At 31.1% G+C, this 15992-nt stretch overlaps 2 protein-coding genes across 2 annotated transcripts; one reads left to right on the top strand and one right to left on the bottom strand.

Moving 5' to 3' along the window:
• Positions 1 to 1778: 1778 nt before the first annotated feature.
• Positions 1779 to 3013, bottom strand: LOC148284630 (BRISC and BRCA1-A complex member 1-like). Its single transcript, XM_088237323.1, has 2 exons — positions 2770 to 3013; positions 1779 to 2691 (listed from the first exon to the last, which is right to left on the bottom strand). Exons 1-2 carry the CDS (start codon positions 2865 to 2867, stop codon positions 1905 to 1907), a joined length of 885 nt encoding a protein of 294 aa, XP_088093449.1. The 5' UTR covers positions 2868 to 3013; the 3' UTR covers positions 1779 to 1904.
• Positions 3014 to 7162: 4149 nt separating this feature from the next.
• Positions 7163 to 15685, top strand: LOC148284629 (RWD domain-containing protein 1-like). The gene is made up of 6 exons (XM_088237569.1): positions 7163 to 7363; positions 7863 to 8065; positions 9185 to 9328; positions 11179 to 11365; positions 13835 to 13980; positions 15483 to 15685. The coding sequence occupies exons 1-5, from the start codon at positions 7294 to 7296 to the stop codon at positions 13939 to 13941; spliced, it is 711 nt and encodes a 236-aa protein (XP_088093695.1). The 5' UTR covers positions 7163 to 7293; the 3' UTR covers positions 13942 to 13980; positions 15483 to 15685.
• Positions 15686 to 15992: the final 307 nt, after the last annotated feature.

Below are 15992 nucleotides of genomic sequence, written 5' to 3'. Positions count from 1 at the left end.
ATAGAGAAAAAAAGGACTGTAGATTTTATAATATATTTGTTATAGTCTACTTTCCAGATATTAATTTCCCAAATTGATTAATTTTTTATTCAAGGCCCCCTTTTTTTAAAATAATATTTAGCGTCTTTTGATAAAACATGTCCAAAATAATAAATATTTTAACTAGATATTTTTTGTTGCTTTGCATCTTTTTTTCTTTAAAAGCTTTTGTCATCATGATGCGATCACTAGCAGGTTTTTTAATGTTTAAAAAGGCACCCAAAGCATGTGCCCAAACTAGGTCCACCGTTATACTTTTACTCTTTATGGGGATTGATTTATTCTCATAATTCAATATTTACTGTAAACCATTTTTATTATATAAATATTTGGTCACAGTCAATAGTTGAGTGATTGGGGTCAAAAGCTTTTTTATTAATGTTTATAGAGAAACTTGTTGAGGTTTATATTAAATATTATATTACTATTTATTTGAAAATGTATTACAAACACTAAGTGCATTCTATTATAAGATATGTGAACTCTTAAATTTTTGAAGCAGTTAACTATTGGTTTTCTAGAAATGAGGAAGTGCAGTGCTATAGATAATTGGATATAAAAAATGTTTTCTTACATGCAGTAAACATTAAAGCATTTAATTGTACTGCAAAATATCTTGAAAATGTGTAAACAATTAATAAAAATGAACTGCGTTCTTAAGAATCAACCAATGGTAGAGTTTTATGATAGATTTTCGATTTTTGGGAAGCCAACTCACCAATCAGCAGACCTCGCCTACTAGAACTTGTGGAGTAATTTCAAAACATTAAAAAATTATGGCACTGATGGCACAATACATAAAAACATTGAAGGCCTAGTTCAAAGTCTACGAACAAAAAAATATTGAACTTCTTCATTGTTTTAAAGAGGGTGATCAGAATCAGGAAAGATCGAAAATGAAAGTAAGTCAAAAGTTATGGTATTTGAAAGGGGAAGTGAGGTTACTGATTGCATAATAAATGTAAACAATGAATGTCTTGAGCAAGTAAAAGGATTAGTTTATCTGGAAGCATGTTTTCAAGAAATGGAGGAGTAGATGTTGAAAGGAGAGTGAATGCGGCCAACACAATGAACAGCTCACTAAGCACAATAATTGCTAATAAAAATATGTCAATCGAAGCTAAACTGGCAGTGCACTAAAGAGTTTCAGCCCCAACACTTATGTACGGAAGTGAAACATGGAATTGGCAGAGGAAAGATGAAAGCAGAGTGAACACGGTCGAAATGCAATCTCTCTGACAACGTGTGGGAAATGACAGAGTTACGAATAATGAAGTCAGACATGAGTGTAAATCTGAGTCAGGTATAGTTGATAAGATTGAAAAAGGTTCTCTGAGATAGTTTGTGCATGAAGAAATAATGAATGACGAAAGAATAGTAAAGCAGGCTAGAATGAATGGTAACATGGGACGTGAACAACCAAGAAAGACGGGACATGCCCAGATAAACCAAAATTTTAAGTCTGGTCATGTCGAAAGCAGGCAGAACCCAAGGGCATGTATGACAAGATGCATGAATGTGGAAAAGGCTAAGAATGTATGCCAGGATAGAAGTATGTGGCGGTCCATCCTCTCTGCCTACTCCTACGGAGAAATGGTATGATGGTAGAAGTAGTAGTAATAGGATTTTTTTTTTTATTGAATCAGAAATATATAAACGGCACATCAAATAAAAAGAACTAGAAGTAAGCAAACTTAATCATATTTGTCCATATTCTAAATTTAAAATGAAAAAATATATTTAAAAGTACATTTATTTAAAAAATTTACCTAAAAATTATGTTTTTAAAGATAAATTAATGATTTACAACTTATAACAAACAATAATCGTGGAAAACAGTTCAATGTAATGGAGTCTATGCAAATTCACTTAACATTTAAAAATGAATACATAGAGTTTTTCTGGAGAGGTCTTTGTAAAGGATGTGACAAAAGTTTTGCAGCACATTCATGCATTTTAGATGCACATTTAACCACTTCAAACATATAAGAGTAGCCATTGTCCAAGGATTGTAAAGAGTCATATATCTCTTCACACTTATGTCCCGAACACATTTCCTCGTGGGAGTAGAGAATGTCTATGGTGAAGTAAGGGTGGTCCTTGAGAAATTCGTAGGATTGGATTTCCGGTGCGAGGCGGGGAAAGCAGTTGGAACGGTTGTAGAACAAAATCAGCCTTACAACATTTGCGGGAGGAACGAGCTTATAGTCCGCACAGAGCTCCGGCATATTTACATTACTGTGGATTAAATCAAACAGCTTTGATAAGTCAAATTCCTCTATGTTACACTCTTCACTTTCAAAGTTATCTAAGGCCATAATAATCTCAATGATATTTTTAGTAAAATTATGTATCCATACTGGTTCGCTTTCTTTTAATATGATTAAAGCAAATTCAGAATTGTGGTTGATGGACTGCTTGGAATATAAAAAGAATTCCGTTATTCTTTTCAACATATTCAATGGTGTAAAAGTGGTTCCCGGATCTAATACAAATAATTCGGAATCAGGGTTTTCACAAGCATCAATGCAGAAAATTATCTTTTCAGGTACATTGGAGTTTGGTACAGTTCTCTTCGGTATGTGATTTAACACCTCTATATCATTTTCTGTGTTCAAAGAAGACTTCTCCTGCTTGTCATTGCAATCTTCCCTGGAAATACAAAGTAACACAATAATTTTTAAAAATAATTAGGTACATATTCCCAATCTTTGTTAAATAAACCCTTACGTATCGCTGTCACTAATTTCGTGAATTTGCATTTGCTTTCCATCTCTTTTAATCTCAGAATATTCATCATCCGTACTAGGACTGTACTCGGTTGTCATCTCAACGATATTAATACACTAATTATTATTTCAACAAAAAAATAATGTGCTGAAAGTTAGTTAAGAGTTATTAAAATTATATTTTGACTAACACTAACGCCAATGACATTAACCGAACCGACATTAACTGACAACCATAGATGACTCTTATTTTTTTCACTGACAAGTGACAGTTTTAGAATTGTTGCTACACTGCTAATGTGTTTACGTAAAATAACAATAAAATCGCGTTCTGAGAATCGATGATTATAGGGGAAACCAAGGACGAGAGTAACAATTTTCAATTTTGTGTTCGTATCTGTCGTTTACTGACAGTTATGACAGTCACTGTTCTTTCCTAAAATAAAAACTTATTTCTTTCGATGTATGCATGTTTTTTTTTTTAATATACGGTTTTTGAAAAAATCTAATAGAGCAAATGACAGCATTTGTTACAACCATCCCGACCTCTGGGCATGGTTATAACAAAGCATAGGAATAATTATAAGCTGGTAAAAAAAATAATGCTCAAGTACCAATTTTTTAATATTCAATTCAGTATTATAATAAAATAAATAAACAATGGCGAAAATTTTCGGAACTGTATTTAAGTATATATGACGAAAAGGAACGGTAACGTAAAAAAAAGATGACCAAAGAAGACGTGGTATGATCAGATAAACCAAAATCTTAAGTCTGGTCATGTCAAAAGTAGACAGAACCAAAGGGCATGATTTAAGGTAATTAATAAACAAATACGTTTATTTCTATTTTTAACTTTTTAATCTTTTTTTTTCTATTGAATATGTTCCGTAACTTGAATTATAAAAATAAAACTTTTATTTTATTGGTTGGTTGGAAGAAATTGCCATTTGGCAATAAGCCCGCCAATGTACAAATAACATTATGTACAAAGAGTTAAATAAATAAATAAATGTAAGACTAGATGTATGAATGTGGAAGAAGCTAGGAATATATGCCAGGATAGACGTGTGTGGCGGTCTATTCTATCTGCCTAGCCCTACGGGGAAATGGCGTGATGGTAGTAGTAGTAGTATTTAAAAAAAACATGGAATCAACTAATTCGAAGCAACCTTATCCGCTGGGTATAAAATATAGTTCTTCTCTCTAATCATGGTCTAAAATTCAAAAATCGGTATTTTACTCACTCAATAGAGATATGTGGGGTTTGTAGTCTATGATCGATGACACACACATGCCAAATAATTTCACTTGAAATATAGAGTCATGACTCCAAGAAGCAAGTCAGCGTTTTCTATTGAATTCAATTAATTATAATAAATTTACATTCTGCAAAACACGAGATCAACGCCTTGCACTACATTAACATCATTCCTACCATGGAAAAATGTAGTGCAAAGGAACGTGGCCTATAAAGAGACCACAGGGTGCAGTTAACGATCAGTCCAGTGAAGTTCAGTCAGTCAATCACTCTGTTCCAGCATGTAGTTAAGTGCAGTTACTTCAACCCATTATTGCCACTACGCTCGCGCTAAACAACCTAGTACTGTATCTTATTCGCCATGTAATAAATATGCATTTAACAGCAACCTCATCGTCTCTTCTGTCAATCTCTAACTGGGGTAGGAGCTCCACCAACCCTCAACAACCAAAATCCTACAGAGATGCTGAACTTTGTGAAGTAATTGCAGAGGTAAATGAAACTGCTAAATCAATAAATGATGTTCACAAAGTGCCCAGAATAGATGATGAAGTAAATGGCATAGATGATAAACAAATAATTTATTCGGTAGACATGCAACATTCGTACACGATGAAGGTGTACTTACATTTATACATAAAACCATACACACGCAGAAATATATAGACCATTCACACGCCACTAGAGCTAACACTAATAAATTCTTCGTTGTTCCCAAACTGAGGACCACATCGGCCCAGCGCTACCACTAGGTACTGTAGTGGAATAAAATTATATAGTAAACTTTCTTCATCAATTAGAGATATGAAACCACTGCAGAAGTTTTTAAGAGCTGTGGTGATGTGGCTCTTGGACAAGGTACAAAACCCTTGAAACGTACAGTGTATTATTTATATAGGTACTATTTTTTTTACTGCAGATATGTATATGTATATATGTTCTTGCAGGATGTAGGTGGTGATTGCGTGATGGTCCACTGCCATTAGGGTGAATATTAAAATGTTTAAAGGAGTGACCGTGGAACGAGTTGCTGTCGCTTCCCGTTGTACTGCCCGTAGGTGCGATACCTTACCGATACCACACCATATGGATACAACTTGCATCTTTCTTGGTACCTATGGTTTTACCTGCATAGATAGATGCAACAATAAACTGATATTGGGATATATATATATAGCACATCGTACTAAATTATTAGGGATTTTTAGGTTTGAGACATCTTTCAAATGCAGAATGCGCATAAGGTACTGCTGCAATGGTTCTCACCTGTTCAGAATCCATGTTTGAGACTCTGTTATTTGCGAATGTCAGCTTTAGGAGGAAGATTTCAACTATGTTTTTTTTTAAAGCCCCATAAATGATTGTTATCTTGATTTCATATCCAACCTCTCTGACATTAACACACCATTTCCTATTTATATTTGAACTCTCCTGTCCCCACCCAATAAATATATATATTTAAAAATCTATGTAAATATCTAGTTTTGAATGGTGTTAAAATGTAAACGTGTTATACGGAGTGTTTTTTAAACTCAGTCACATCCAAAACCACGATGTTCAGTATCGGCAAGAAGACATATTTAAGCATATTTAAAAATATATTTAGAACAAGGAAAATAAAAAAATTAAAAATATTTAAAAACCAAATGGTTACTTTCGTCTGAAGGAGAAAAGCGAGGGGAGCGTGGCTGGGCAGTTTTCGGCCTATCAGACACCCCACACCCTTCTCGTTTCTCCCCTGCAGAAGTAAGCAACCATTTTCTTTTTTTTTAAATTTAATTTTTTTAAATTTGACTTGTTTTAAAAAAATATTTCAATGTGCCAATATGTCCTCTTGCTCATACCGATCATTGTGGTTTTGGACGTGACAGGGTTTAATGAACACCCTGTTTATTAAGAGAAAACAAATACGAACTTGTATATATAACTAACACATGTGTAAATAAAAAAAATAAAAACGAAAACTTGACACTGGTCAGAATACCCGAGATGGGAGGTGAAAAAGTCATAAAAAACGAAGATGAAGTTTTTTTATTTGAGGTTGGTAACTGGGAACTCTGTCTTTCAAAAAGCAACCTGTTTAATAAACATTGTTAAACAATGGCCAGATGATAATTTTCTTAGAGGGGGGGGGGGGGGGTTGTGCGGCATCCATTCTAAAGCCTCTCATAATTTCACAGAAATTATTATTGAGAAATAATATTCCCGTGCCCTCCAACATACCCGTTAGAACAGTTGTTCCAATACATGAAGGTGCTGGATATGAGACAACTGTACATAAAAGAAGCACTTAGACACCTGGTCGAACAATAAGAAGAGGTCTCAGCAAAATGTCCGTACAAGGTTTTCCCAGAGCATGAATTATGTCTTACCCAAAACCCGTAGGACTTTTGCTCAGAGCCATCTCTCATTTATCACACCGAGAGTGTTCGATATTTTGGAAGAGGGTATTAAGCTCTCAAAGACAAAAACTATCTTCAAGAAAGTAGTTAAGGACTGGATTTTCCTTAGTGGCACGGATTTGAATAGGAAACTTCTTCATGATTTTCCAAATGTTTGAGTGTACTGTTTATCATATTGATATGCCATATATATATATATGTATTAAAAATATATAAAAATATATGTTTCTGATCCTATATTTGTGGTGATATACTCATTTCTCTGTGTCAACTAATTGCTAGTCCCATCTCAACACCGAACTTTTAGTCTCATGGAGTTGGGTCTTATGTCTCAAATAATGTACAGCAAACTTATGTATGTAAATAAATAAAGGTAGACGGCATCAATTTATTTTTAAAAAAAATGTTCTGAATGATATATATATATATAATATATTAGATACTTATCGGCTCGAAGAAAATTTTCCCTAATTTATTTTAATTTTGATTACCTACTAATTGTTTTTTTAACAGTTTAAATTTCTTTTTTTTAAAACTAAAATTAAAGGTTATTGGTTTTTCATTCATTTCAATCATAGCACTGTGTGCACAGCAAAAACTTTTAACAAATATTTTTTGTGGTATGAAGATAAATTAAATCACCTCTAGATCGGTGATACCGACCGTCCTTTCAAAATTTGGAACGAGCTCACGATTTAGCAATGTTAAGTAAGTACTTTTTGTACACTTTTTCTTTATTGTATCGTTCTTTTCATGTCCACATGTAATCAAAATGTCACAGTTTTGACGTTTGATATTGATAGTCGTAAAAGGTAAATTGTGATTTAGGTTAACCAATAAGCCGACACACTTGGAAACAATCATGGATTATAAAGAGGAACAAGCCAATGAATTAGAGGCTTTAGAGTCCATATATTGTGATGATATGGAAAGTAAGTTACCAGGATTTATATCATTCTAACTCAAACTTAAATTGAAATCTATGAGTTTATAAACAGCGAAAGCAGTCGATATTTCTTTTTGTGATTTTATTACACGTTTTAGAAATAACCCCAGTGAATTCTGTTTCATTCTTTTAAAAAGTTACCTAATTTTGTGGAATTAAACTTTTCTGTTAAAATATGTCTGTCCGACATATTTTTTTTAAGCGTCCTGCATTTTAAAATGCACCATATCTAATCGTTATTGTTCTCTGTTTCATTTGCGCTAAAAAGTTTTGATCGCAGTTAAATCTAAAATAATCAATACGAAATGAAAATTAATATTTCTTTACACAATTATTCAAATGCATGTCATTTCTTACCAAAAGTCCGCTACTGTACGATAACTCGAATATAAATTAATTAATCATTATTTATATTATTAAGTGCGTTTTTGGGGTTTATAATATAGGTATTTAAATTCATTGTTTTAATGTTTATATCATTTCAGTATTAGATGTTAGTCCACATAAATTTCGAATAACAATCAAATCTGAAGACTTTGATCAAGACAATGAGTATGGGATGTCTTGCTCTCTTATATTCACATATACTAAAACGTATCCTGATGAACCACCAGAAATTGAAGTTGATGATGAGGAAAACTTAGAGGATACCAATAAAGATGAACTTATAAGCCATTTAATTGAACAAGTAAGTTGAACAAATTACAACAGGGATGGAGAACATTTTAGAGAAAGGAAAATTTAAGTCTAGACATTTACGGAGGTTATGACCTGTCATTGGCTGGTGTAAGTGGCCACTTTACACGCTGTGTTACATCTCTTTGTTCCAACAAATTTATATTTTAATAACTCTCTAGAGAGTAAATCCTGCCTGTCTACAAACATTTGAACATACAGTGTTCGGCAATAAATTAAGGACATCTACGGCTTTGTAGAGAGTTGTATTTGTCATTCATACAGATACCGGACTCGTGCATCAGAGATGACGCTCTACAAAGTCAAAGTTAGCCGACTAGGCCGGCAGTCTCTTCCTTAGCCCGATGTCCTTTATTTACTGAGAAAGAGGTCAGAATTAAGGAAGACTCCCAGTAGTTTAACGGTGGGTAAAGCGGTATTCCTTATATCGGGTAGTGCCATATCCTGAATCAAATTCTGTCGTCTGGCTCAAACCATCCATAATTGTTCCATTTTAGATGGGTTTAATGTTAGTCTATTTTCAGTCATCTAGTTTCCTATTTTCTTAATGCATCCATCAATTAAATTAACAAGCACACTCTTCTCGCTTGATTTACAATTTTAAAAATCTGTATCATCCGCATTGCAATGAGGCCACAATCCACATTCCTTGATAATGTTCTTTATATCTTTAGTGTATAGAAGATAGAGGAGAGGTCTGAGAGTACTGAGCCTTGAGGCACTCCTTTAGACACCTGGAACATAACTGCATATTCTCTTTCATGAAGATATGACCTAAACCACATATTGTCAACAGAAATCCATCACCGCGTAACTCTAATTTGACCACGTTAGAAGAAAGGTTAAAACACTTTTCAAATGTGTTCAGTAAAATTATGTATTTAAAAAAAAAAAAACTTAAATCAAAGTAAGATTGCCGTCTATGATATGTGCCTGATCACGGAAACTATAAGTTTTCTCCGGACGTTCAAGCAAAATATTATGTACTACAGTATCAAATGCAGCACTCATGTCCAAAAAAAGCCAACAACATCAGATGACCAGAGTCTACAGCCGTTTTAAGCATTGTCCGTTATTTTCTTTTAACTTATCTTAATTGTTTTTTCCTCAGGCTTCAGAAAACCTAGGCATGGTGATGATTTTCACTTTAGTATCAGCTGGACAAGAATGGTTAAATATAAAGTCAGATGAGCTTAAAAAAGAGAAAGAAGAAGGTGATCTTAGGAAAAAAAAAGCTGAAGATGAAGCTGAAATGGTAAATTCAACTTTAATAATATTGACTACATAATAGTTGAAATATTAGTTTATAAATATGCTTGTAATGTACTCACTTTAGGAATAATAAAAAAAATATTGGGCACTGCTGGCACATTTCTAGTTTTAAAAGCTTTTGCAATATTTTTATTTAGTATGTAATGTGAAAATATTACTTATAAATTAATATTTTTAATCTAATGAGCTATTTAGCCAATATGCATAAATATGTACTTGACACTTGGATTGGTAGTTCTATATGTTTTTGTGGGGGAGATCTACATTAAAGTCACTAGCACTTTATATCCATATCACTCTATATAATTATATATATATATCATATAATATATCATTTAATTATATATATATATATATACATAATTAATTAATTAATATATATATATATATATATATATAATTAAATGATTAATAACATATTCCCATGTATTATTATATAACTTTTCTGCATTCTATTTTTTGACATGTATAAATTTTTATTATTTATATTTTTCTATTATTATTTTGTATATTGTTTTGATTATTTTGTATATGGTTTAATATGTTAATAAGTGTTTTTGATTTATATATAGAAGAGTCCCGACTTATCACGGAATTTTCTAAAAAGTCGAGACAAAAAATTATAATTGTGCTCTATGATGAAATTGTGTATTTTGTGCATTAAATAAATAAAATAAATAAATAAAATAAATATAAATGAACATTATCAATAAAGGCGAGGGCTAATTGAATATGTGATTATTAATTAGATTATTATTTATGTTTATAGCATTTAATTTGTGGTCAAACATTTTAATTAATGTTAGTAAACATTAACATATTACAACAGAAATGAAGAACATTTAAGAGAAGGTAATATAGAAGTCTAGGCATCTACAGGGCTTATGACCTGTCAATGGCTGGTTTAAGTGGCCACTTTACACACTGTGTAACATTCACCATTCTGCCTATTTGAACATCTATATTCCTTCAATTCTTTCATCTGTTGATGTTTTGTGATTTGTGTTCTATATTACCTTCTCTTAAATGTTCTTCATCTCTGTTGTAATATGTTAATATAAACAGCTCCCCAGGGAGTTGAATCCAGTCCTTGTCTACAAAAATTTGGACAAACTCAAAATATTGTTAGTAAACATTGGTATTTAACCACTTAACGGTAGGTAGGTGGTTAAATACTAATATTTACTAACATTAATTAATTAGATTATAATGGGAATTAAAATTTTTGTGGATTTCTATTATTTTTAGACTATTTATGTTACTGCCTTTGTTACTTACTTGGTGTAGGAGTTTTAGAGAGTTGAATCCCGAAACTATAGTTTTTTTAAATTTTTTTTTATTTATTTACAATTTTAAAAAACCCGTCAGGGTTACATTAGAAATTTAATATTGTCTAGTCATTTTATGTCTCGTCTAGTCTAGTTAGTTCAGTCATCATGTGCTTTTTCAGATTGATTTTAAATTTGTCTCCAGTAAAAGTTTTCAAGTAGTAAGGTAGGTCGTTGTAGTGTTTGAGTCCATTATGTAGTATTTTTGACTGTCCTGTGTTTGTCTTTGCTTTTTCAATATGATAGTGTTGTTGTTGTCTGGTGTTATATTTGTGTATGTCAGCATTTTTGACTAATATTATGTTGTCGTCTTGTATGTTTCTCAGTGTTATTTTGTGCACAATTTTTAAGGTCTCAATTTTAGTCAAGTGTCAAGTGTCCTTTTAAGAATAAATACATGCAACACTAACAAGAAAGTTTTTGTTTTTATACTAATTCATTTTAATAATGTGTCAGTTTAGATTATTAGATAGTACAATAGTATATTTTCATCTTTGCACTTCAGAAACGATTTGAAGGTACAAGAGTGACAGTGGAATCATTCTTGGCGTGGAGAACAACATTTGAAATAGAAACTGGAGTCGTAGCAAGGCGGGATAAAGAATTGAAAGACAACAGAAAACTTACAGGAAAGGAACTCTTCCTTAGAGACAACACACTTAATGAATCAGATCTCAAGTTTCTCGATGATGGTAAATATATTTTTTTTATTTCAGTTAAAGAGACGGTGAATCCTTCAATTGGGAAAATTACAATAACCAAAGAAGAGTGATTTCTCAAACTGGCCTAAGTCAAAAAAGATTGTTTAGAGAAAAACATTTTTTTGTGTTTAGTCCGTTCTTATCCGACCAAGTGATTTTTTAAATATGAAATGTCAAAGTGATTTTAGACTTGAGTCATGAAATTGATCACTTAAATAAACTTTAGTAATTCTTATTAAAATAAGGACTTTTGACAGCATTTTGAGGAAATATGTGAATTTTTTGAGCTGTACAGTATCGGATTTAGTGAACAAATTTTCTTGCCAGTTATACAGCTTTTAATTGTGATTACAATGGCATTCTTACTTAATTCATTCATGAATTTTGACTTGGGACTCTTTGAAAAATCACTCTTCAATTGTGTTGGTTAATATAAAAAATGGTTAAACCCTGACTAAATGATTTTTCACAAACGACGTTTTTCTGTAACAGAATATCGCAATTAGATTAAATTTAAAAAATTAACAAGATCTAGATGTTAAGAACGATTCAAACATATTTTATATAAATAAAATAATAAGATATTAAGCAGATTTCATATAAAATAAATTTGACGGAGTTCTATAAAATGAATCGGATTTAACTAGTTTTGAAGAAATTCATTAAAAAAATATTACCAATTTTGATTTAATCCGTCATTTATTGTCTATTGTAAGGGTTATCACCATTTATAATATATCTTCAAAAATTCAATTAAATTTCACTTTAAAGAAAAATAAAAACAAAAGCAATGAGTTGCCACACATTCTCTGTCAAATTCAAACTAGGGGCTATATTGAAAAAATGCACCGCTTTGATTGGCCTCATTGGATTTTGCTAGTTTAGGAATAAAACACAGTATGGATGTTGCCGATTTCGATATAAAATTAGATATCAAATTTGTATTATTGTAGTAAAACGTTTGATCTTTCCATAAGCAACCCATGTATTCCTAATATTTTAATAGTTTTGCATTTAAATTATTCTTTTTTTTACCGATTTTGATATCATATACAGTTTACATACATATGCATAAGGGCGGGCGGGCATATTGGCTTAAGGCAATTTATTCCCACCTACACATATTAAAAATTAATTGTTCTTTTCAAAGAAATTGTATACCCTTATTTATATTCAAGCTATGTCACCAACCAAATTTGAAAGTTTTGTCAAACACGAGCTCTTAAGAAAAAACTGCTATAAGATTAAAGAACATTTGAGAGAGTTAAATGCAAAACCGCCACTGTGCATTATCACTGTTTATAGGAAGACCAATTAAACCAGCAACAAAAGACTATTTCTTTTATGTCCAATGTGCAACTTGTGCATGGTATAACAGGTAGCGAAAAGACTATTCATTTTAAGTTTAAGCTCATTATTAAGAATAGTCATTTGGCTATTGATTTTTTTGATCTTCCCGTAAATAATGATCATGCACAGTGACGGTTTTGCATTTAACCCCCTCATTTAGAAGATAAATCAGCTTGGCAGTAAACTTATGTTTTTCGTTATGAAATTATTAATTTGAAGTATAATTATACAGTGAAACTCCAATTATCCAAATTAATGAGTGCCAGAATTTGTTGCTTTTGAAATAATACAAAATATTGAAATCACATTAAAAACTCACATAAACATGTCCAGCAAAATTAATTGCGCCATTAAATAAAAATTAAGAATTTCTTCTTTATTTTTTATTTCCTGATAACGATCTAGATATCCAAAAGTCTGCAGTTCTGCTGTAATTACTTGACGTTTGCAGGCGATTCTATGAATCATATCTAAAAAAATTAATTAATTGTAATTGAAAAGTTACTTACTTCTATGTTTTTTAAATTACTAAATGTTCTTTATCTATAAGTCTTCATATTCATACATAACACATTAGTAATATTATCAATATTTAAATAGAGATGATAAAGTTTCTTGAAAAGGAAATAGAGATCAACATATTTCTCTGATCTAAAGTGTTCATCATCTCTGTGGTAATATGTTAATCTTAGAAATGATTGTTTTAAATTATTACTTTGTACACTGAGGGACCTTTCACCACTCTGATCATGATTTAACATCAATATTGGCTTTTAAATGTCTATTTTATGTGACAAGAAATAAAACTCCATACATAACCATGTTCCTCTCAATTAACAAAGAATGCACTTTGAGAATCAAACTCTGTTTTGACTTTTTATTTTATTGTTATCAATAAAATAAATTGTCGAAAAAAAAACTCAGTTCTCAAAGTATATTCCTTAATAACTGAGATGAAAAAATATTCTTCCCTAAAATATTGCTCCACAATGTTTTGACGATCATGGTTCGATGTGTCAAAACTTTTGCGAAGTAATAGAACTGAAAATTACAATAGCATAAATCAGACTGATTTTTATTTATAAATATGTATAACTCATTTTCTTTTAGCTGATACCATCAAAGTGGATGAGTCATTATTTCAAGATCTTGATGATCTTGACATTTCTGATGACGATGATGAAGATTATGTTCCAGGCCAGAGTGAAAGTGATTAATACAATCTTTATAACTTAGTTCCCAACCTTATATTTGACGTAAGTAAATAAAAATTGTATCTACCTCTAGTTGGTCTTAATTAAACTGTTTTTATATATTTTTATATTGTGCATTTATTTTTGTCATAATATTGTAAATGTTATATGTTACTTTAATTTCATCTTAAATTTTGAAGCTATTAAAAAGATAATTTCTTTTGAATACTGAGAAATAAATAAAAAATGCATTCTGTAAATATTTATTTTTAATTTTAAATGTACTTGAATACAAAATACTATAAATGACATATGATGTATTATTATATCTCAACAAATTGAATTCTAATGGAAATAATGCTATTCAAATGAGTTGATTTTTTATTTTTAAATTAGGTTGCCAAAAGTCAAACATTGTTTTGAAAATACGGTAAAACCTCTATCTATCGTTCCTTGAATAATCGTTTTCCCAGATGTGTTATTTATTTTTTTCCCAATTTATTTCATACAAAACACACATTGCATCAATTGAACATAGTTATGCAGAAGGCAGCCAACTATAGAGAAGTGAAACGGAGATAATAGCACTTTTGTGAAAAGAGTGAATAATCAAATCTCCACAACAGTTAGAATGTTTTTTTTAGTTTGGCAAATGATAAATAATGCACACATTTGTTTTTTTATAATACAAACAATAATTTAATTATGTATTTGACCAGTTTTAATAATTTTAAAGTCTGGCTGACCACACAACCTAAGATATGCATTTTGCAGTTTTAGCCAGCCCTAGTAAAACTCTGATGTATTGATCTTGTTATTCTATATTTATGTTCGGGTGCTTAATTATAAATAATCAGTTAATTAATTTGTTATAAGAACTTACAAAATAATTACATTATTTGTTAAGATAAATTTTGAAATTTTGTAAAGTCTGGCTGATCATAGAACCTAAAATATGTATTTTGCAGAAAACAGCCACATCTAATAATGAATGACACCTCATTCAAACTTTGAATGTATGAGGTAATATTCTGTATTAAAGCATGTTTTTAAATGAGTGAATTTATCAAATTAAAATACCTATGTATTTATCCATTTTAATTTATTTAAGAGAACTAGATTTCTTGAGACATTAATCATTAATTATGGCTTGGGTAGGTAGGATGAAATTGCCTTAAAGCAATATCCCGTCCTTATATGTATATGTATATAAAGTGTCAAATAAATAAATAAATAAATCTTTCCACCAGCATCTATACCATAAGACTTTTCTAGTGCTGTAGATGTTTTCTGCAAATTGAGAAATGTCATTTTTGCGATCAGCACTATTTTCAGAAGCTGTTTTTTTGAAGAATTACAGTATTTTGTATGAAGGCAGCCTGGCTGTTTTTAGCAGACCTTACTGCACCCGATAACACCAATATCTAATTTTTCGAAAATTGTGGACTGGGTGCTTTCTGCATAACTACGTTCAATTGTTTCTCTATCCACCATTTTGTCGCATTAATCTTTGAATTACGCTATGTTATTGACATATTTTTATATCTTGTCTAAATGTTTGACAGCATTCGTAACAATGCGAGGAACATTCGAGAGAGAGTTTGTCACTGCTGTCGGTGCCAATGAAGAGGATCCATCGGTCTGTACCTTCATTTTCAGAAGCATCTACAATCTTCGAAAGATTACAAACTTTCTAAGCTATGCATATTTAATAACTGATGCTGTAAATATACTGTTGACTTACGGAATTAAACAGCCGATAAACAAATATCACTGAAATATTATTTCCAATGCCATAAGGATTTTTTTTGTTTCTGTTCAGCTTACTAATTTTATTTAAATACATTTATTTACATAAATGTTATTAAATATTTGTATATAAACACTTACGGACTTTTCTGTCTACCGGTTTAGAGACGCACCCGTCTCTTCGTCAGGACACCAATTAAACCAACATGCAAAACCCACTATACACCTTCACCATAGTTGTTGCACAAAAATATAAAACCAACACGACATACATTTTAATAAGCACATGCACTGATTAGGACAAACATGCACTGATTAAATTATGA

The sequence above is a fragment of the Micrasema longulum genome, unplaced genomic scaffold (genome assembly GCF_059751315.1).
Source record: "Micrasema longulum isolate JH-2025_06_02 unplaced genomic scaffold, ASM5975131v1 h1tg000103l, whole genome shotgun sequence".
Classification (NCBI taxonomy): domain Eukaryota; kingdom Metazoa; phylum Arthropoda; class Insecta; order Trichoptera; family Brachycentridae; genus Micrasema; species Micrasema longulum.
The sequence above is the reverse complement of the archived record's forward strand: the minus strand, read 5'-3'. Positions and strand labels throughout refer to the sequence as shown.

Excerpts from the sequence above, each read along its gene's own strand:
- LOC148284630 (XM_088237323.1), bottom strand. The coding sequence starts at position 2,867 with ATGACAACCGAGTACAGTCCTAGTACGGATGATGAATATTCTGAGATT. Across the intron at positions 2,692-2,769 it reads GAAATTAGTGACAGCGATAC|GGAAGATTGCAATGACAAGC; the intron begins GTAAGGGTTTAT and ends TTGTATTTCCAG.
- LOC148284629 (XM_088237569.1), top strand. The coding sequence starts at position 7,294 with ATGGATTATAAAGAGGAACAAGCCAATGAATTAGAGGCTTTAGAGTCC. Across the intron at positions 7,364-7,862 it reads ATATTGTGATGATATGGAAA|TATTAGATGTTAGTCCACAT; the intron begins GTAAGTTACCAG and ends ATATCATTTCAG. Across the intron at positions 11,366-13,834 it reads TCTCAAGTTTCTCGATGATG|CTGATACCATCAAAGTGGAT; the intron begins GTAAATATATTT and ends ATTTTCTTTTAG.